The 22,240-nt window shown below is 35.8% G+C and overlaps 2 protein-coding genes across 3 annotated transcripts in view; one reads left to right on the top strand and one right to left on the bottom strand.

The window, feature by feature from the left end:
• LOC120420594 (vesicular glutamate transporter 1) overlaps nucleotides 1-22,240 on the bottom strand; it is a 104,295-nt gene that overhangs the window by 51,009 nt on the left and 31,046 nt on the right. The gene's annotated exons all lie outside the window — the stretch shown is intronic.
• Nucleotides 1,745-4,135, top strand: LOC120420595 (glucose dehydrogenase [FAD, quinone]-like). Its single transcript, XM_039583671.2, has 2 exons — nucleotides 1,745-2,375; nucleotides 2,429-4,135. Exons 1-2 carry the CDS (start codon nucleotides 2,066-2,068, stop codon nucleotides 3,919-3,921), a joined length of 1,803 nt encoding a protein of 600 aa, XP_039439605.1. The 5' UTR covers nucleotides 1,745-2,065; the 3' UTR covers nucleotides 3,922-4,135.

Below are 22,240 nucleotides of genomic sequence, written 5' to 3'. Positions count from 1 at the left end.
ATTATTATTATTATTATTATTATTATTATTATTATTATTATTATTATTATTATTATTATTATTATTATTATTATTATTATTATTATTATTATTATTATTATTATTATTATTATTATTATTATTATTATTATTATTATTATTATTATTATTATTATTATTATTATTATTATTATTATTATTATTATTATTATTATTATTATTATTATTATTATTATTATTATTATTATTATTATTATTATTATTATTATTATTATTATTATTATTATTATTATTATTATTATTATTATTATTATTATTATTATTATTATTATTATTATTATTATTATTATTATTATTATTATTATTATTATTATTATTATTTTTATTATTATTATTATTATTATTATTATTATTATTATTATTATTATTATTATTATTATTGTTATTATTATTATTATTATTATTATTATTAAAGTTTATTATAGACACTTTACCATAATTTGGCAAATCTGATTTATGGTTTAAAAGATTAAAGATTGATCATATTAAATCAATGTTTATATTGTGAGCCAGCTTCATTTGATTAAAAGATGATTTTGGTCAAGGTACATTTAATTTAAAAAAAATCCTTATACGTGAGGACAGTAGCCGTATTGTGTTCCAAGAATCCAAGAATAAAAGAAGAAAAAAAACTGTTGTTCGGACGGTGTCGAAATCATCCCAACTAAATTAGGGGAATTAGCCGCTTTGCAGCAGATCAAACTTTGTGATTTTCTTACATTTTTCAGTTTTATAATTTCCAGAAATCCTTTTCCTACTCCTTGTGATCGTCCTTCACTAGAGTACAACGTATCAACAAATTTTATTCATTTTAATTCATATTTTTTACTCAATAATGTATCGTGCACTTATTGTTCAGTGTTACTAACAAGATTAACTGCATTTTCCTGCTCGCTTCGTCGGAATCCAATTCTGCCCTTTACTGTGTGTCGTTATTGCTCTGTCCTGTGGGTTAGCACAGAAATTCACTTAATTATTTTTTTTGAGCAAATAAACATTCGCGATTAAACTCCAGTTTCCTACAGTGTTATACAGTTATTTTTTGCCCAATTTGATAAAGATTATTTATGATGAAACATTATTTCAATAAATGACCAGGTAGCAGTTATTGATCAGCCCGCTTGTGTGCTTCTAGCAGATGCGGCGAATGAAGCTGATGTAGATAATCTCGAAAACACTAAACTTTAAAATTCGATATCTCTGGAACGAAACATATTCATTTCTGTCGATAAGTGATTCTTATGTAAAATTGGCCGGGGAACACGATGGTGAGGTCAAATCAAAAAAATAAGTTGGGGTGTTTTGAGATACGGCCGTTTAAAGTTTTCAATTGCGCAATACAGGTAGAAAAAATAAATTAATCAACATTTCGATCACGGAAATGGATTCGACGTCCAATTTCCTTCAAAATTGAGTCTAAGACCGACCCTCTAAGATTTGTGGTTCCTGAGTTATCGCCGTTTGAAGATAGGGGTTTTGCTCAAAAATCGCCAAAAAGTCGATTTTTTGGGAGGGTACAACAATGGAGGGGGTGGTCCAATTTGGATGAAATTCGGGATTCTTGCATGTTTTGATAGTATCAACAGCCCTGCCAAATTTGAGCAGGATCGGAGAGGGTAATTTTCAAATGCTGTTCCGCTTCAGATGGAATGACCCATTTACAATCCCTCATCAACTGCGGGATCATCCCAAAACATTTCCGATTTTGAAAACTGAAAACTTTACTCAAAACACAAATAAAAAGTGGAATGCTAATGCTAACTTATTCCTTCTAAAACTTAGTTATTAAGAAGAGTTTAAGTCATCACGATTACATGACAATTCATATAAAAATCTCATCAAACAATTTTCTGAAACACTGGTTCTCGCTTTAGGGAAGTAATGTTTGAAAACTGTTTTTAAAAGATAAACATTTCATCACGTCAAGAAACAGACTGTTTCCATAATATACCGAGTTGAAGAAAACAATGCAGCGTTGCATTTCCCACCTAGATTACACCATGTCAGTCTGATACCAGAGGTTATCATGACCGCCGGAATTCTCCCGCTGTTGCTAGCCTTGAGCAACGAAGCCCCGCTCGAAACGCTCCAGAGCACCTTTGCCAACTTCAGTGCCGAATATCTGTACGGCGATGCGAGCGCAACGTTCCGCGACACCAACTCGTTCCTGCTCGAGTATGACTTTATCGTGATCGGTGCCGGATCCGGCGGTTGCGTGATGGCCAACCGACTGAGCGAGAACCCACGGTGGAAGGTTCTGCTGCTGGAGGCAGGTCGCGAGGAGAACGCACTGCTCAGCGTTCCGCTGACGGCGGCGGAGCTGCTTACGGAGACTGGTTTGGAGGTTTGTTTTGTGTTGATCGACGTGGAGTAACTCTTGTGCTTTCAGGGTACAGTTGGCAATACAAGGCGGAGCCGGAGAGTACTGTTTGCAGGGGAGAACCGGGTGGGGTTTGTAGTGTGATTAAAGGGCGCGGGCTTGGGGGTACGAGCTTGCACAACTACATGGTGTACACCCGGGGTCATTACTACGACTACGATCGATGGGCCCTGGCTGGTAACTACGGTTGGAGCTACTCCGACGTGTTGCCTTACTTCTTGAAGGGTGAGCAGAGCTATTTGAAGAAATCTCGGCTGACCTTGCAAACGCCGTTACTACGCAGCTTCGTCGAAGCTGGGAAGAGTTTTGGGTATTCGTCAATTGAGCCGGATGATAAGGTTCAGCTTGGTTTCTTCAAGGTTACGGACACGAATACTTTTAGAGGTCAACGACGCAGTGCAGCCCGGGACTATCTTCATCCGATTAGAAACAGACCAAATCTTTTTATTTCGATGAACTCGCGAGTCATCAGAATCTTGATCGATCCCAGAACAAAAACTGCCCACGGAGTTGAGTTTGTGAAAGATGGAGTACAGCACAAAGTCTACGCCAGCAAGGAAGTTGTACTATCAGCCGGTGCCATCAACTCTCCCCAACTGCTGATGCTCTCTGGAGTAGGTCCCAAGCAACATCTGGAGTCGTTATCGATACCGGTGATCAAGTCGCTGGACGTTGGCTACAACCTTCATGATCATTATGCCTACTCTAGCCTTCAGTTCAATCTTAATCAGTCACTGTTCTTAAATCCTGCTGAGTTTAACTCTAACACACTTGCGGAATACCTAACCCATGGAACAGGGGTGTTTTCTTTCCCTGCGAGATTCGAAAGTGCAGCGTTCATGAGCACTCCTATGTCCGACCTTCCCGTTGATTACCCTGACATTGAGTTATTCTTTGCTTCTGTTACGCTCAATAGGAATAGCTCTGATTCAGCTCTAAAACTGCTCGGACTTCCACAAGCCTTGGAGGGCTCAAATTTGCTGGCAAACGCCGATCGAGGACAGTTTTCGATCTTCGTAACCTTGGAGCAACCAAAAAGTCGTGGTCGGATCACTTTGAAGAACACCAATCCATACTCTCAACCTCGCATCAAAACCAACTACTTCAGTCATCCCCACGACCTCGCCACCGTCATCTCCGCCATCAACATGGCCGTAGAACTAGGCGAATCCGCACCCTTTGCCAAGTACGGATCATCGCTGGATCCAACTCCAATCCCCGGATGCGAATCCCTCCCGTTCAGAAGTGACGACTACTGGAAGTGCACCGTCCAGCAAATGGCTTCGCTTTCACCCCATCAGTGCGGAACTTGCAAGATGGGACCGGCCAGCGACACAAGCGCGGTGGTCAACCCAGAGCTGCAGGTTCACGGTGTCCGGAATCTCCGCGTCGTCGATGCCTCCATCATGCCCACTCCTATGACGGGACATCCGAACGCGGTCGTGTTCATGATTGGCGAAAAAGCGGCCGACATGGTGAAGAATCGCTGGCTGAAGCGATGAAGTCTTGCTGGTTGGGTAAATAAATTAAATTGCTAAATTATGAACCGGTACAATATTTACCGAGAGTTTGTGTTTTCCGGATGCTTTCAAAACTCCTCCCCGACAGCAGCTGCGTGGAGTGCTATATTAACTGGTTTCCGTGCGGTGGTGGAAAGTTTGAGGGGAAGTTCAAAGTAAACATAATAACAGTTTAGCCCAAGTTCAGCGGGCGCGCTGTTTGAAATAGGGGTTGGTCGGGGTTTGTTCTCCAGGGACTAATACTTGCGCGGTCGAGAGGGCATATGTAACGGATATCAGTCAAAATTGGATGCGCCTATCAGCGATTGCTAATGGTTCAGGGGATTGCCGTATTGAAAAGTTGGGGTGAATTTATCGTAGATTGCAACAAACTTTGAACAACTCTTCAAGTCAACTTGCAGCAAAAATCAATGTCCTCCTAACAATTGCTCCCCAAAAACTCCCGCCAGGCACGCTCCAGACAAGTGGCTTAGTGGCCGTGGAAGTGACCTCCGAGGGCACGTGCCAGCCGAGATTCGCCATAATAGTGGTGCGCGGGTGTCATTGTCTCGTTGAACGACCTGGAAGGAAAAAGTGTAACATTTCTCCCGACTTCCAGGGTCGTCCCAAAAGCGGGACGAAAAAGAATCTTCAAAACGGCAAGGGGTGAGACGCTTCGCCGGCTGGTTCTGGTACGCGAGAATTGGCCAAACGAAGGGATTTACCTAAATTAGAGTGTATTTACAAACATTCAAGACTGGCTGACTGAGCCCGCCCTGGGAACAGTCTGACCTGAATGTAGTTTAACAGACACTCTGTTGATGTACTCGACACCAGCAGTTCTTAGAGCACACACACACACATTACAAAGTGAGGAAAAGTGCCTTGCATACCAAAGTGCTGCTCAGGAATGAGGCCACCAGCTACCAGAGGAGTGATACCAAGGGGGAGGGGGAGGAAAAATATTTTCTCTCAACTTTTCCGGAAAATTTCGTCTGGAGCGTGTGTTTACAACAACGGCATGTCGTCCACGGATGTTCCTCGTTATGGCTCCCTCTGCTTTCAGGTCTCGAACCTTCATCATGATTGCTATTGATTTCCTCATTAGCGGGATCATGTGCTGTTTTGTTGGCAATTTAGGTCATCGATCGGACGAGCCGGAAGTGGGAATGTCCTCGGGGAATTTTCACCTGTTGCGCATCGGATTCTGAACGAGTGTTGAAGAACTGCTGATTATTTTTCTAATTTTGGAAAAATATTTTCTTCATGTTGTTATTTGAGGCATGAACACAGCTGCCTGATATTGCACAATTTTCTCAGGTAACATTTTGTATTCAATTTATCATGTAATTTCAAAAATCAAGACATAAATAACACCTTCAGTAGTTGTTGATATTAATGGTTGCAACATCCCTTTGGAAAACAAAACAACCATATACTAAAATTGAGAAAATATGTTATTAACTTAAACAGTTATAGACCCAAAGAAATCGGGATTGGTGTCTGCTTTGACCAGAGCTCTCTGAAGTTTGTCCAGATCCAAAGTTCCCGACGACGATCCAGATGGGGCAGCGACGGCAATGGCCACCAGGGCAGCGAAGACGAGTACGAATTTCATCTTGGTTTGGAATGCGTTTTAAACTCAAGGGTTTTTAAATAGAGCAAGAGATTTATAAAGAAATCTGGACTAAATTCAATTATTTTTTGTTGTTGAATGCGTTTAAGACCGTGATCGTCTGTGACGTCTGCGAACAATAAATAAATCTGTTTTCACGGAGTTTCCAAAATTATTGGCATGTCTTTTGGCAAATCAAATTAAAAAAAGAAATCGAATATTTGGCAATTCCACAAATGCAGTTGTATTTACTTTTCTCAGGCTCCGGTTAAATTGCAGATGTTCAAAGTAAACATAATCGTTGGACCCGATAATTTCACTTTTCGATTTTTTTTTGATTTTTACTTAAGTTTACGCCTATGAAAACCTCAGCTTCCAAATAACCTTCTCCAAAATGAAATTTGTTCTCGTCCTCGCTGCACTGTTGGCCGTTGCCTTTGCTGCCCCGTCAACTCAAATGAAAATGGGCTGGCGGTTCTTTTCGCAAGCGATCGGGATTGGCCAAGAGAACTTGAGGATATTAAAACAGGCAACAAACATATTCTGAAAGGGGTCGTTCCCAACAAAGCTCCCATCATCAACGCTTTAAAGGCCGGATAATGATTTCAATGTTTAGATATTCGGAGATAAATCAATAAATGAAATATTTGCATTTGAAACATTCTATTAAGTGTTTAGGGGAGAGTGAGACACTTGATCCCTCGCCTGTATCTCGTCAGCATGTGGGCAAAAATAAGCTTTGTTTTAGAAAGTTGTGCGAAACTGACTCAAACTCATTGTGGATAACATAGAAAAAAAAATAAAACATGTTTGAATTGAGTTACACACATTTTTCTTAAAAGTGCTGGAAAAAACCTTCAATAGATCATTTTTTATCATGTATAGATCATTTATAGAAAATACTTGGAATTTATTCCCCTGCCAGATAATTGACTATATAAACAACACTATATTTTACACTAAACACATCCCACAAAACACATATAAAACTATAAATAGGAGCGTTTGGTACGGTATGTCCACGCATCCTTCCTTCCCTCCCCTGTAAAATATGTGAAATGTGATCCGTTCTCAGAATCCTCTCTGCGGTAAACACAACATAGAAGGGCTGCCCGTATTAATTTTTGCAATACATTTTCGGGTGTTCTCGGATGTACTGCAATTATTAATAATGACAAGAAAAGTTCGTGGGGTGTAATCAAACCACAAGACTTTCCAGCATGCTTTCATTGGACTGGCTGCGTTTGTGTTAGATTAGATTAGATTAGAAAATTTATCCCCTCCCTCGCTTCTACATTGGTCCACAGAACCACATTTTTTGCATGAGCATGAGCATGAGCATGGTTGACTGCCAATGAGCTGCTTCTCCGTTATTGACAGATCAGCTGAAGTTAAACAATTAATCAAAAATGATCAGTGGGAGCCAACCATCCGTTCACTGTTTAACCTCTGAAGACCCCGACTTTATTAGTCAATACCGGCGCCCTCCCAAGAAGCCTGCAGTTCAACGAAAGGGAGGAATGTTAGTCCGATAGTTGAAGTTGCAGACTCATCAAGCACATAGTTTTTCGCTGTATACTTGTTGATACCGCTTGAGACCGTTGAATCCACAGCATCTCCTTCAAGCATCACGTGATTCATTTTTTTTTTTTTTTGGGTTAGTGGGATAAGGTATTGGCTTTTCGATGCCTTCCGAGCTACGACGCTATGGGGAGGACTTTCATAACAGACCCGTCGGCGAGCCTTCCGAGCAACGATGCTATGGGAAGGTCTTTCTGGTTAACACACAAAGTCACTCACACACAGTTATTTTGCTCCACTATTAACTCAACGATCCAAATTGTAAGTGCGTCTTTCGTTCATTATATAGAAATGGCTTTTTCACTGCAAAAAAAAACCTTATTGGAAAAATTTGAACACAATCCACCCGACGCCGTGCCTTCCGATCAACGATGATATAGGAAGGGCTTTGAAAATCACAAAAGAAATCACTTTTCACTCGAATTATTTTTTACAACCACGCGCTCCCTTTGTCAATTATGCACTGATAACGCTGCATTTTCAGAGGGTAATTTTCTCCTCGCAGCACACAATACACACAGCAAAAAATCCGATGGTAAAATCGCATGCAAAAGCATGCACATCACCTTCGTCAAAATAAACACTTAATATTACACACTGCATGTACATTTTTTGCAAACACAAAAAAAAAGTTGCAACCGACGGGATTCAAACCCAGCACCATCAGTAAGGACTGGCGCCTTAGCCCGCTCGGCCATCGGACCGATGAAGAATGGAATGGATAAACGCATATATAGGCTTGACATTTCGGTAAAGTAGGTTTCCCATACTGATGGGCTACATATTTCAGTATGTAATATTACACAGAATTTCATAAAATAATGCAAAATTTATTTTACACCCAGGTCTTTTACACGCAGCTGGATTACTAATTTATTTGCTGTGCACGACAAAAATGTGAAACAAAAGGCACACACAAAAAAAATCATTTTCACTCGGATTATTTTTTTAACAGCCGAAACTTCAAAATTTTAATGAAAATACAAGAAGAATCAACTGAAATCAATCTATAATGCATGTTTGTGCATTGCTAATCCTATTTAGCATGTTTGGGCTCGTATAAAAATGTTTTGATTTTTTTTATGAATTTACGATGTACAGTACCGCAAACCCGGGCAGACGGTAATAACAAAATTCATGCCATTTCAATAACAAATACTGTTAAAATAACAGAAAATGTTATGGAATCTTCTTGAAAACCCCATTTTTTAATAAGGCTTTAATAACAGTTTATGTTATCATAACAAAATTTGTTATTGGTTTGATATTGATTGAAAGCAAAAAAAACATGGGAATAACATTTTTTGTTATGGAAGAATAACTTCAACTGTTATTGGGATGATCGGATTAGTTGTTAAAATAACAAAAAATAATAACAAAGATTTGTTCGAAGAATCACTTCAAATGTTTTTAGTCTATTATTATAATAACAATCCAATAACAAAAAAATCATTACGATGAATAACAAATCTTGTTATAAATAACATAAAATGTTATTGGAAAAGTATTTTCAAATAACAAAAAATGTTATTCCCAAGTTATTTCCGTCTGCTCGGGAAACTTTATGGTAGCAAAACAACTGGACAGGTGTAAAATGCAATTTAAAACACTTTTTCATTTAAATGTTAAAACAACGTAATTTCAACTTTTATACTTTTTTTATTTTTTTGCCCACCTTCCCCTCCCCCCTCGACTTTGGTCAGAGTCGAGGGACATAAACTTCGAGAAATATTTGAAACGGCCTTATTTGAAATTGTGCAATTAAGTAGACTTGATCAATGCATTTTTACAGTCACTGAAATCAGTCTCAAGCTTAATTAATTGGATTGTTATTTCGTACATAGTTTCCTTTTTTAAAGTTGGAGATAACTTACAGCAGTTTTTAACTATTTTTCAAATATTTTGTAAACATGCTCAATTAAAATATTTTTTTAATGCGCTTGACATGACTCAAAGAGTTCATCTGATAAAATACCCATAGCAGCTCAACAAAGTTGAATGATAATGTTTTCAATTCATGCAAAAAGTTCATAGTTTTGTTAGAAATTAAGAGAGTCATGTGCGATACAAAAAAGGGGATCAAGTCTTCCTATTCTTCCCTATTAATTTTCCTTAAAGGATTTATAATGCTGTCAGAATCATCGTTTTTAAACAAAAAAAATATAATAAATTTAACCCAAACATTTCAAAAGAGCACATGGGAAATTCTCCGTCAACTCTATAAGCAGATCCCCCAACATCTCTTTGATTTGCGTGAAACGTTGTCCTCAGTGGTAACTTTTTTCCATAAAATACGTGTTTTTCAATAATTCGCATCTTGAAATGGTGATGATTTGAAAATTTGGGGTCAAAGGGCCTTTTATGTAAAATTAGACGCCCAATTTGATGGCGTACCATAAATTCCAAAAAAAACTATTTTTCATCAACAAATAAACAAAAGTAGTTTCAAAAAAACTGCCATTTTTCGAGGGTCTCGTGGCGCGGTGGTAAGCGGCTTCGGCTGCCGATCCCTAAGTTGCTATGAGACGATGGTTTGATTCCCGCCTTATCCTCCTGGCCTTCTATCGGGCGGGGAAGTAAATCGTCGGTCCATTTGCGTAAAAGAGGTTTTCGGTGACTCACCACACATAACCTTCGAACGCCTAGAAATAAGCAGTAACTTGCAACAGAGACCGCAAAAGACCCGGGGGTCACTTTGCTTTGCCATTTTTCGTCACTCATCTATAAACAATTTTGGAACATGTCATTTTAAGGGAAATTTAGGGTCAAATAAGGTGTCCATCACTTTTGGGGCAATTACTGTCAATGATGGTTCTGAATTCAGGGTCCAGAAATAGTTAATTGAAATGAAAAATAATCACGATATGAAAAATGCTTCTACAAATCACACAAAGAAAACCATTTTTTGATTTATGTATTCTGAATCAAGATTTGAATGTTTTTCTAAAACAAACATGGCCGATCTGGAATGGTGCCTTTCAGAGCCTTAAGGTGAAGCCGTTGATCATTTTCGAAGAAAATCAATCATCACTATAAAAAATTGTGTATTAAATTAAATTTAACTAATTTCAGCACCAAAAGGAATCAACATGTTCCGGTTGTTGCCTTCTCGAAGCCACTGAAGGAATTTTTTATCTAAATAAATTGTGCTTCAAAATTTATATAATTTTGTGGCACAGTCATTGACGCCCTAGTTGGCAATCATTGATTAATGACGATTTCCATAACTTAACAAGGAATGGAATAATCGTTACCAAAAGGAATCAGCATGTGTAGGGCACTATTCTAAACAACTTGTTGAAGGAATTTTGTCAAAATATTGAAAGCGACGCAAAATTTATATCTTTGAACGAAAAATCATGACAATGATGGAAGTCTTCACGTTAAGGTACTTTTTTAAACTTCACTAACCCAGAAGGGTAATTTTTTCATCCAGAACTAAAATTTTCATTTTAAAATTTCGTGTTTTTTTGTAACTTTGAAGGATTATTTTAAAAAGTTTAACAATATTCTACAAAGTTGTAGAGCAGACGTCTACAAAAATGTTGATGTAAAGGAGTTATTTGTAACCATTACGAGTTATCGCGATTTTACGAGAAAAAAAAGTTTTGAAAAAGTTGCTCGTCGTTTATCTAGGCCATTTCAGTTAGACATTTGATGTTAGACTTTTTTGACGCGGCAGAGATGAAATATTCGAGTTTATTAGCCAAGATTTGTTAAAATCATGTACACATCCCAAACTCATACACGTGTAATCCTCGTTAACCTTTTTTTATATATATTGGATAGATTGGACTACCAATAACTGTTCATTTGTTTTTTTTTTTTTTTTTTTTGAATATGTCTAATTTTCATTACTACAAATTTTACCTTACCTCAGATTCAATCCCTTTGAAAAAAAATTCCAAAAATCATCCTTCAACACAATACAATCCCGTCCCACATTTTTCAAGTCACACGACGACAGCTCTCATTATTTGTCACATCCCCGTCGTTAGGAAGGTGATTTTCACTGTCATCATTATCCGCCGACTTAAATGATTTCCCCGGGGGCATATGAATAATAATCCATTGAATCCGCCAGCGACGAAACGAACGGACACATTTTCGCTCTCACCTCAACTCAGAACTGTTATGTTGACAATACTCTTCAGACCAGGTTGCTAAAAGATCATCGTGTCGTCGTTTCGATCTGATACGTTGGTATCAGAAGAGAAAAAAGCGGTAACAGTAGGAAAAATCTCGATGACAAAGAGAAAAAAATCACTATAAAACTCATATAAGTAAGTACCATTGAAAGGACGACATCCTGGGGGTCGGTTTTCCCCATGGGGCCTCCTGGCAGGAGAACAAGAGCCGTTGTAAAGTCCCTGGTCGGTATTTTGCGGGCATGAAGCATGTGTGTGACACCGCAAGAAAAGCCGAACAAAACCGAGATAACAACAACAACGGCAGCAGCATCAAGGAAAACCCGTGACGAAAGTACAGTAGCTTATACCTCATTCTTTCCAATCGGCAAATCAAGCAGGAGATTGATACGTCGACACGACATGTGACTTTGAGAGGGTTTTTTTTTCTTCGTTCCGCTACAAAGCTTTCAATACGATTAGTGTAGTTCAATTTTTCTCGAGCTTGTGGTGTCGCTTGGGGTTTTCTCTTGCTATTCGAGTTGTAGACAGGGGTTTGGCTGAAGTGAGAAATAAAAGAGTCACAAATCATCACGCAAAGTGATTTTGGACTTTCGGCACATTGACCTTTATTTTTGTTCCATAAAAACAATAATATGCTTTAATAATTTTTGGTTCACTTGTGAGTTCCATATCATACTTAAGAGCGAGTTTTTCACCGATGTGAAACAGGTCGTATCGAGGTGCTCCGATTTGGATGAAACTTTCAGGGTTTGTTTGTCTATACATGAGATGAACTCATGCCAAATATGAGCCCTCTACGACAAAGGGAAGTGGGGTAAAACGGGTATTGAAGTTTGAGGTCCAAAACACATGAAAAATCTTAAAATTGCTCGCATTTCCGTAAAACTTCATCAATTCCAACTCTCTTCGATGCATTCGAAAGGTCTTTTGAAGCCCTTCAAAATGTGCTATAGACATCCAGGATTCGTTTGACTTTTTCTCATAGTTTTTGCAAATTACTGTTAAAAATGGATTTTTTTAAAACCTTAATAACTTTTGGCAACAGCCTCCAACACCCATACTCCCATAGGTCAAAAGTTAGGGAATTTCATGGACTATAAGCCTACGGTATTAACTTTTTGGCCAATCGCAGTTTTGCCTTCCTCACTGAGGTAAGGCTATAATCCTGCTCTAAAAATGAACTTTTTATTAAAAGCTCAAAGACCCACCTTCATGTATACATATCGACTCAGAATCGAAAACTGAACAAATGTCTGTGTGTGTGTATGTGTGTGTGTATGTGTGTGTATGTATGTATGTGACTAAAATTCTCACTGAGTTTTCTCAGCACTGGCTGAACCGATTTTGATCAAATCAGTTGCAATCGACTTGGTTTAGGGTCCCATACATCGCTATTGAATTGTTTGAAGTTTCGATAACTAGTTCAAAAGTTATGTATAAAAATGTGTTTTCACATATATCCGGATCTCATTTTAATGCATGTAAACGATGTCCGGATCCATCATCCGACCCATCGTTGGTTAGGTAATTGAAAGACCTTTCCAACGAGTCCAAAACATTGAAGATCTGGCAACCCTCTCTCGAGTTATGACCACTTAAGTGATATTTATGTACTTTTTTGAAGCCGGATCTCACTTAAATGCATGTAAACGATGTCCGGATCCATCATCCGACCCATCGTTGGTTAGGTAATTGAAAGTCCTTTCCAACGAGTCCATAACATTGAAGATCTGGCAACCCTGTCTCGAGTTATGACCACTTAAGTGATATTTATGTACTTTTTTGAAGCCGGATCTCACTTAAATGTATGTAAACGATGTCCGGATCCATCATCCAACCCATCGTTGGTTAGTTAATTGAAAGACCTTTCCAACGAGTCCACAACATTGAAGATCTGGCAACCCTGTCTTGAGTTATGACCACTTAAGAGATATTTATGTACTTTTTTGAAACCGGATCTCACTTAAATGTATGTAAACGATGTTCGGATCCATCGTCTGACCCATCGTTGATTAGGTTATTAGAAGACCTTTCAAACGAGTCCACAACATTGAATATCTGGCAACCCTGTCTCGAGTTAAGACCACTTATGTGATATTTATGTACTTTTTTGAAGCCGGATCTCACTTAAATGTATGTAAACGATGTCTGGATCCAACATCCGACCCATCGTTGGTTAGGTAATTGAAAGACCTTTCCAACGAGTCCAGTATTTTTCTAGATCTAAAAAAATGGCTGAAATATTTGTCCAAACCACTTATATTACCCATTGTTGGTAAAAAGTGAGGAAGGCATCAACCACATAGGTGGATTAAGTTAGTTTTTCTCATAGTTTTACGCTTTTTCTAGAACAAACATTTTACAACGTTAGTTTTTGCCCTGTATGCCAAGAAGACGGCACTTTTTGGTCTCAATTTTTTCATATTCTGAATCCTCAGAAAATTTTACATTAGATTGAGTTGTTGGAAATTTGAATTTGATTGGAAAAAATGCCATTTACAATTAATTAAAATATTATTTAGAATGTTGTCGGATTAGGGGTAAAACCAGTTTTCGCCTACTTGATACAGCATTTGACGTATTGATCATAGGGTAAATAAGATCTATTTCTTTTTTCAAAAATGTTTTATTTAATTATTTTTTAAATCAAAATTACAACTCCAATACTTCTAACTTACGTGAAATTGACCGAGGATTCCGAATATGACAAAATTGAGACCAAAAAGTGCAGTCTTCTTGGGCTACAGGGCAAAAACTAACGTCGTAAAATGCTTGTTCTAGAAAAATCGTAGAACTATGAGAAAAACTGCGATTGGCCAAAAAGTTAATACCGTAAGCTTATAGTCCATGAAATTACCTATCTTTTGACCTATAAGAGTATGGGTGTTGGAGGCTGTTGCAAAAAGATATTAAGGTTTTAAAAAAATCCATTTTTAACAGTAATTTGCAAAAGCTATGAGAAAAAGTTAAACCAATCCTGGATGTCTATAGCACATTTTGAAGGGCTTCAAAAGACCATTCGAATGCATCTAAGAGAAATGGAATTGATGAAGTTTTACGAAAATGCGAGCAATTTTAAGATTTTTCATGTGTTTTCGACCTCAAACTTCAATGCCCGTTTTACCCCACTTCCCTTTGTCGTAGAGGACTCATATTTGACATGAGTTCATCTCATGCATAGACAAACAAACGCTGAAAGTTTCATCCAAATCGGAGCATCTCGATACGACCTCTAGAACAAACCGAGCAGAATCTACAAATACTGCCTCTTAAAAAGTCTTCATTTTTTTATATGAAATAAATAAAAAATTAAAGAAATAATAAAAAATTAATAACCTGTTATATTTCTTTTTTTTGTTTTCTTTTATTGGTTTAAAAGAAAAAATAAAATCTGAGAAAAGCTAAATTCCTCGAATGCGAAAGTTATAAATTCTCATTTCCCTGAATTCCTTTAAAAAAATGGAAAGCGTGCCTTAAATTTTAAATTCTGGCATTTAATACAAATCTTTTCACAAAAGCAAAAGCATGCAAATCACCTCCGTTCAAAAAGACACATAATATTACACACTGCATGAACAATTTTTGTGAACGAAAAAACGAGATTCAAAACGCTCGGCCATCAGACCGATGAAGAATGGAAAAGATAAACGCTTTTTTGCTGTGATATAACTCAAACTTTTTTATTATTTAAGTTAGGTTATGGCAATAGTCATGTTTTCCGGGGAAAGGACCATTCTATGAGATGATCTTGGTTCGGGAAAATTACACAGTAAAAATACGATGGTAAAATCGCATGCAAACACATGCACATCACCTTCGCTCAAAAAGACACTTAATATTACACTCTGCATGTAAAATTTTGGTTAACACAAAAAACAAAGTTGCAACCAATGGGATTCAAACCCAGCACCATCCGTTAGGACTGACGCCTTAGCCCGCTTGGCCAGAAGAATTGAAAGGATAAACGCATATATGAGCATGAAATATTACATTGAATTTCATAAAAAAAAAATGCAAAATTTATTTTACAGCTGCAGCTGTAATACTCATTTTTTTTTGCTGTGTACTGATAAAAAAGAAAAAAAAATCACAAAATTTAATAAAACTTTCTCATACAAAGTCTATCAAGATCGAACCAGATAACAAACCCATCACTGTCACAGGTCACTCGTAGAACCAAAACGAGTGGGAGGAAATGAGATTTTGAGCTGCACACGCGTGACCTCCCCGCGGCCAGGACTGACAACCGGCAGATAAATAAACAAAAGTGCTGAAATCACCGGAAATTGCTCGCTTTTTATCCTCCGGGCCAGCTCACGGACCGAGGGGAAAACGCTCTCCCTGCCCCTGTCTGTCGGGTGTAATTTTAGTAGGTGACAATGAGTGCTGCTGGCTGCAGGATAAGCTACATAAAATTGAAATAATGACTAAATTATTCCAAGTGCCGGAACGGAAAGCCGATAAACGATCTCCATTCTGTGTCTTTGTTCGTCCTTTTTGAGTCTTTTAAGGTGAACAGATAGAAGTGTCTTCCCTTGGGGTTGTCGTTTTTTTCGTTGCGTAATTACCTTAAACCAGTCGTCAACGGAGGAATTTCCCCCCTTATTTTGATTTCCTCACTGATTTGCGAGAAACATAAAAGCCTGCCTAACTCAATCCATCTTAATGTAATTAAAGTGACTTGGTTTAACCCCTTTTGGCCGGAGGATCCTGAACCTGCTGAATGAGGGAAAACTGGTGGAAAAATGTGATTATATGGGAAAAGCAAGTTACCACCTCCTTTCCTCTCTCCACCCAAGTTCGGCAGGACTCAATCACCGTGGAATGATTGATGATAGTTCCGATCGGAAGGATCAATGGGAAAATGCCCGGGGAGGGAGAGGGTCATGATTTTTGCTTTTTTTCTCTTCGTCTTGAGGAAATCAAAGACTGGCTTACCCGGCGTGGGAGGAAAAAACAACGAATGTGTTTTCTTGCGAATGGAAAAGATTATCACCAAAATAACACAAGATTGTGGTGTGGCAAACATGGGGACGTGTGCAATGTGTGACGAATCCTTGCAGCTTTAGGAGAGCGGAGGAAAGTTGCCCAAGGGTGGTTGTAACATGAGAAATTGGTTTTCTGAAAATTGAAGGGGTGTAGTCGTGCGTGACGTTACTGACGTGAGAAGCGTGTTTTAGAGGATACTAGCTAAGATGACATTTTTTAATTTTATTCCATGACTCAAAGGAAAAAAATAATCCAGCTATTGAATTGAAAAATACATCATCGTCATTATTAATTTGAGTCTGTAGATAAAATTACTAGATCAAAGTCTAATGAAAATTTATAATAAACATTTCGAAATTGGGAAGAAGAAGGTTAAGTAAAACATAAAGTAAAAAAATCTATTATCTGGTTAATAAGTTAATCGTTATATTTAATAATTTAAAAAAAAGGCTTCCAATATTAGATTTACAGAAATTATTCAAAATTAATTACCGTCTGAAACCTCATTAACACCACAAATTCGTTCTGCACCAATTCAGTCCCAAAGACACAAATCCATCCATCGCCCTAGGGCTCTAAACACCCACACACACATCAACTGTATCACGTTCCACATCAAGAGTAATTTAGCAAGTACTTTGCACGACGACGATGACAAAAATCTCTCCCTTTGGCCATCAAAAATCCTGCTTGCCGTTTATCCCCGGCAGCAAGGTCTGCGTTAATGAGTGGAAATATTTGCTGATGTGTTTGGATCGGGAAAGTGCTTCCTAGCCTTGTTTAAAGAGAGGGATGTCTGCGTTAAACATCATATTCACCTATACTTTTACAGACAATTGGAGACAACTTTATTGAGGATACGGTGTGTTTTGATATTTTTTCAAATATAAATGATTAATGTATTCAAGATCAAAACTATTCTTCCATGATTTTATATATTGCTTTCAAACATTAATTTTACCTAACAAGGTTTTTTTTAAATCATGCATTAAAAATTGTGGAAACCACACCGTGTCCGCACTTCACGTCGTTTAAAATTTAACGTCATTCAAACCACTAACCAGCAGCCGTGCCACCAAAAGAACGGTTGACAATGACAGTTTCCATCATCATCCCCCTTTGGCAAAGAAGAAAAATGGGGTGCCAAACCAAACCAGCAATGATGAAGGGTGCTGATTAAGATAAAAGTATTTGTTTTCAGCGGGTGGATGCTGCGTCGGGCTCTATTGTTTGATTGACAGTTGTCGAGAGTGTGACTGTGTGTGGGTGCGAGACCAAGGCGATGACTATCTTCACGGTATTTAAGCAGAGGACTTTTTGTTTTACACGATCCTTTTTACCCGCCCCGGTTACTGGCTGCTAACGATATTAATTATCATTAGAGTCAAGATTTGACGAACGAACACAAGTTTCGAAACTCGGCGGGGAAAGTTTCCTTCTGGAAAATTAGATTTTAATTCAATTTACGCGAGTTGCCAAGGAGCTGTGGTCTAATTGGAGTGGAAAGTTTTTTTTCTCTTCTTTTTGTTTTGATCAAGAAAATAAAAAAGCTTGGAAAGTGTCCATCATATTGAATTACATACAATAAAGAATTTCCAAATTATAACTAGTTGTTTCTTGTTTCCTCAGTAAAGTTACAATAAAATATAGAAGAGCTTCTGAACTACTGAAAAAACGCTTTAAGCTAAACGAAACGTTTGAATTTATGTTTTCTGTTGTATTTTTAAATTTTCGGTTTCAGTTCTCAACTCATTATTCTATTTTTAGGCTTTATTAAAGTTATTTCTCTTCATTTTACACTATTTTTTGTATTTTAGTTTATTTTTTTTAATTTCATCAACTATTCAGTTTTACAGTTGTTATTTTTCAAATTTTCAGATATTCAGTTGGACAGTTTTATTTTATTTTATTTTCACTTTTCACTTTCCACTTTTCACTTTTCACTTTTCACTTTTCACTTTTCACTTTTCACTTTTCACTTTTCATTTTTCACTTTTCACTTTTCACTTTTCACTTTTCACTTTTCACTTTTCACTTTTCACTTTTCACTTTTCACTTTTCACTTTTCACTTTTCACTTTTCACTTTTCACTTTTCACTTTTCACTTTTCACTTTTCACTTTTCACTTTTCACTTTTCACTTTTCACTTTCCAATTTTCACTTTTGACTTTTCACTTTTCACTTTTCACTTTTCACTTTTCACTTTTCACTTTTCACTTTTCATTTTTCACTTTTCACTTTTCACTTTTCACTTTTCAACTTTACTTTTTACTTTTTACTTTTTACTTTTTACTTTTTACTTTTTACTTTTTACTTTTTACTTTTTACTTTTTACTTTTTACTTTTTACTTTTTACTTTTTACTTTTTACTTTTTACTTTTTACTTTTTACTTTTTACTTTTTACTTTTTACTTTTTACTTTTTACTTTTTACTTTTTACTTTTTACTTTTTACTTTTTACTTTTTACTTTTTACTTTTTACTTTTTACTTTTTACTTTTTACTTTTTACTTTTTACTTTTTACTTTTTACTTTTTACTTTTTACTTTTTACTTTTTACTTTTTACTTTTTACTTTTTACTTTTTACTTTTTACTTTTTACTTTTTACTTTTTACTTTTTACTTTTTACTTTTTACTTTTTACTTTTTACTTTTTACTTTTTACTTTTTACTTTTTACTTTTTACTTTTTACTTTTTACTTTTTACTTTTTACTTTTTACTTTTTACTTTTTACTTTTTACTTTTTACTTTTTACTTTTTACTTTTTACTTTTTACTTTTTACTTTTTACTTTTTACTTTTTACTTTTTACTTTTTACTTTTTACTTTTTACTTTTTACTTTTTACTTTTTACTTTTTACTTTTTACTTTTTACTTTTTACTTTTTACTTTTTACTTTTTACTTTTTACTTTTTACTTTTTACTTTTTACTTTTTACTTTTTACTTTTTACTTTTTACTCTTTACTTTTTACTTTTTACTTTTTACTCTTTACTTTTTACTTTTTACTTTTTACTTTTTACTTTTTACTTTTTACTTTTTACTTTTTACTTTTTACTTTTTACTTTTTACTTTTTACTTTTTACTTTTTACTTTTTACTTTTTACTTTTTACTTTTTACTTTTTACTTTTTACTTTTTACTTTTTACTTTTTACTTTTTACTTTTTACTTTTTACTTTTTACTTTTTACTTTTTACTTTTTACTTTTTACTTTTTACTTTTTACTTTTTACTTTTTACTTTTTACTTTTTACTTTTTACTTTTTACTTTTTACTTTTTACTTTTTACTTTTTACTTTTTACTTTTTACTTTTTACTTTTTACTTTTTACTTTTTACTTTTTACTTTTTACTTTTTACTTTTTACTTTTTACTTTTTACTTTTTACTTTTTACTTTTTACTTTTTACTTTTTACTTTTTACTTTTTACTTTTTACTTTTTACTTTTTACTTTTTACTTTTTACTTTTTACTTTTTACTTTTTACTTTTTACTTTTTACTTTTTACTTTTTACTTTTTACTTTTTACTTTTTACTTTTTACTTTTTACTTTTTACTTTTTACTTTTTACTTTTTACTTTTTACTTTTTACTTTTCACTTTTCACTTTTCACTTTTCACTTTTCACTTCGTTTTTCACTTTTCATTTTTCTTTTTTCACTTTTCACTTTTTCAGTTTTTCAGTTTTTTAGTTTTTCAGTTTTTCAGTTTTTCAGTTTTTCAGTTTTTCAGTTTTTCAGTTTTTCAGTTTTTCAGTTTTTCAGTTTTTCAGTTTTTCAGTTTTTCAGTTTTTCAGTTTTTCAGTTTTTCAGTTTTTCAGTTTTTCAGTTTTTCAGTTTTTCAGTTTTTCAGTTTTTCAGTTTGTTCAATTTTTAAGTTTTTCAGTTTTTCAGTTTTTAAGTTTTTCAGTTTTTCAGTTTTTCAGTTTTTCAGTTTTTCAATTTTTCAGTTTTTCAGTTTTTCAGATTTCAGTTTTTCAGTTTTCCGTTTTTTATGTTTTTCGTTTTAACTTTCATATAACATTGTGACAAATTTCCGCCATATTTTGAAAAAAAAAATCGCCATGCCTTCAAACAATATTTTGTTTTAATTTTCTCTAGTTTCTAATATTTTAATTTATGATATTGTAATCCTAACATAATAACAACCAGCAAATTCCAGAATTCCAGGATTTTTCGATTATACTATGATATCACTTTATACATTCTTTGGTTACAATAAGAGAGATATTTGAAAACATTACACTCCCGCATAATTATCGTATGTTTCTGAATTGTGTAAATCTTCAGTAACAATTTTTAAATGAATATCTATCTATTTAATTTAAAAAAATAAAAATAACAAAATTACCTTAACTCAATAAACAACGGCTTTTATAATCTTTTTATCTTGAGTTTCCCTGCACGGAGAAAAAGAGTTCCCAAAATCGTGAACAAGCGTTCATGAAAATGGGAACCTCGAACAAAGTGTTCAAATCCCATGGTACGATTTTGAAAAACGTACCATGAAATTTGAACACTTTGTTCGTGGTTCCCATTTTCATGAACGCTTGTTCACGATTTTGGGAACTCTTTTTTCTCCGTGTGCACGCATACAATTTCTACCCCTGCAATATTTCCGTTGTTTATAAACATATTAGAGCGCATCCTGATATCATCCGCCTTCCAAACGTTGAGTATCCTTTAATTAAATTCAAAAAGTTTCCCCCTTTTCGCCGGAAACACCGTCGCATTTCTCTATCTCTCTAAAACGTTCATAATCTCCCATTAGTCTCTATTAAGAGGTATTATTATGAATAAATTCTATTAAAAAGGTAGCTGAACCAGTCATCGTCGTCGTCGCCGAGCATGTTTTGCATTTTGAGATTATTTCTAGGAGAGGTGGGGAACTCTCCTGGTGGGCGGATCCCGGCCAAATCAGGAGTCCCAGAAACTGTTTTGTGCCTCTTTTTGGTCCATTCAACTGGAATCACTGGGGAGGGCGGGGAGGTCGACGACGGATTTTGATTGGATGTCCCGGTCGGAAGACCAGCCTCAGTTTATGCAACAATACGCAGGAAAGCGGATTATGTGCACGGGCGGGAACCTTTCGGATGGACAGATTTTGCCGTTTTGATAACGATTTAATTAAATGCGATAATTGATGCTGGGTTGGGGGAGGACTCAATTTAAGATCTCCCTCTTAAGAAGCTTAGGATTGGTGCGTACAAGGATTAATGGGACGATCCTTAGGAAAAAAGACAATTCAAATTTGTGTTCATCAAAATTCATCGAAAGGTACACGGTCCTACGAAAAAAAAAACATATTAAAAGGCAATTTCCCAAAGCATCAAGAATCGTGCCGGAATTCGATATCGTGCCAGTCTGTTGTCCCACATCGTTCTCGAGTGCCTCTACGATGTAGTTCAGTTTATGCTCTTCGTACTGCGACTAATCGGTCTTAACATTTATAAAAGATTTGCAGTACTGAAATTATTTTATTATTCAAGATTTTTTTTCTGTTGCTGTAACCTGGAACATAAATATGATCCAACTTGTATTAACATGGATTTGCTGAATTTAACTTTATAAGACATTTGTAAAAGTTACTACCCAAATTGTTCTACTTCATACCACTTGTCCCACGTTGACGTGCGGAGTTCATTTCCCGCCGCGCTGAAGTCCTGTGGCCACGGAACAAACAGAACCGGGATGGCAACGAGACCTCTCGAAAGAACGAAACGTGACCAAAATTGCCAATATCGCTAAGGGATCGTCATCGTTGCTCTCGAAGCGGGGCGATAATAAGCGGTATCATGGCCTTCGAAATGAAAATAAAAATTTGTATGAGTCAAACTCATAGGCTGAGGGAGGATGGGATGTTTTTTGAAAGAAGAGTAATTTATTCGAAATTATAATTGAATTTATTTACTATATCCTCAGTAATTCTACATCAAATGTTTAAAACTTAAAATTTAAAAAAAAACTCACTGACTTTCAATACGATCCAGTT

The sequence above is a fragment of the Culex pipiens genome, chromosome 2, assembly GCF_016801865.2.
Source record: "Culex pipiens pallens isolate TS chromosome 2, TS_CPP_V2, whole genome shotgun sequence".
NCBI lineage: Eukaryota > Metazoa > Arthropoda > Insecta > Diptera > Culicidae > Culex > Culex pipiens.
This window is presented reverse-complemented; position numbering and strand designations above follow the sequence as displayed.

Excerpts from the sequence above, each read along its gene's own strand:
- LOC120420595 (XM_039583671.2), top strand. The coding sequence starts at position 2,066 with ATGACCGCCGGAATTCTCCCGCTGTTGCTAGCCTTGAGCAACGAAGCC. Across the intron at positions 2,376-2,428 it reads GGAGCTGCTTACGGAGACTG|GGTACAGTTGGCAATACAAG; the intron begins GTTTGGAGGTTT and ends TTGTGCTTTCAG.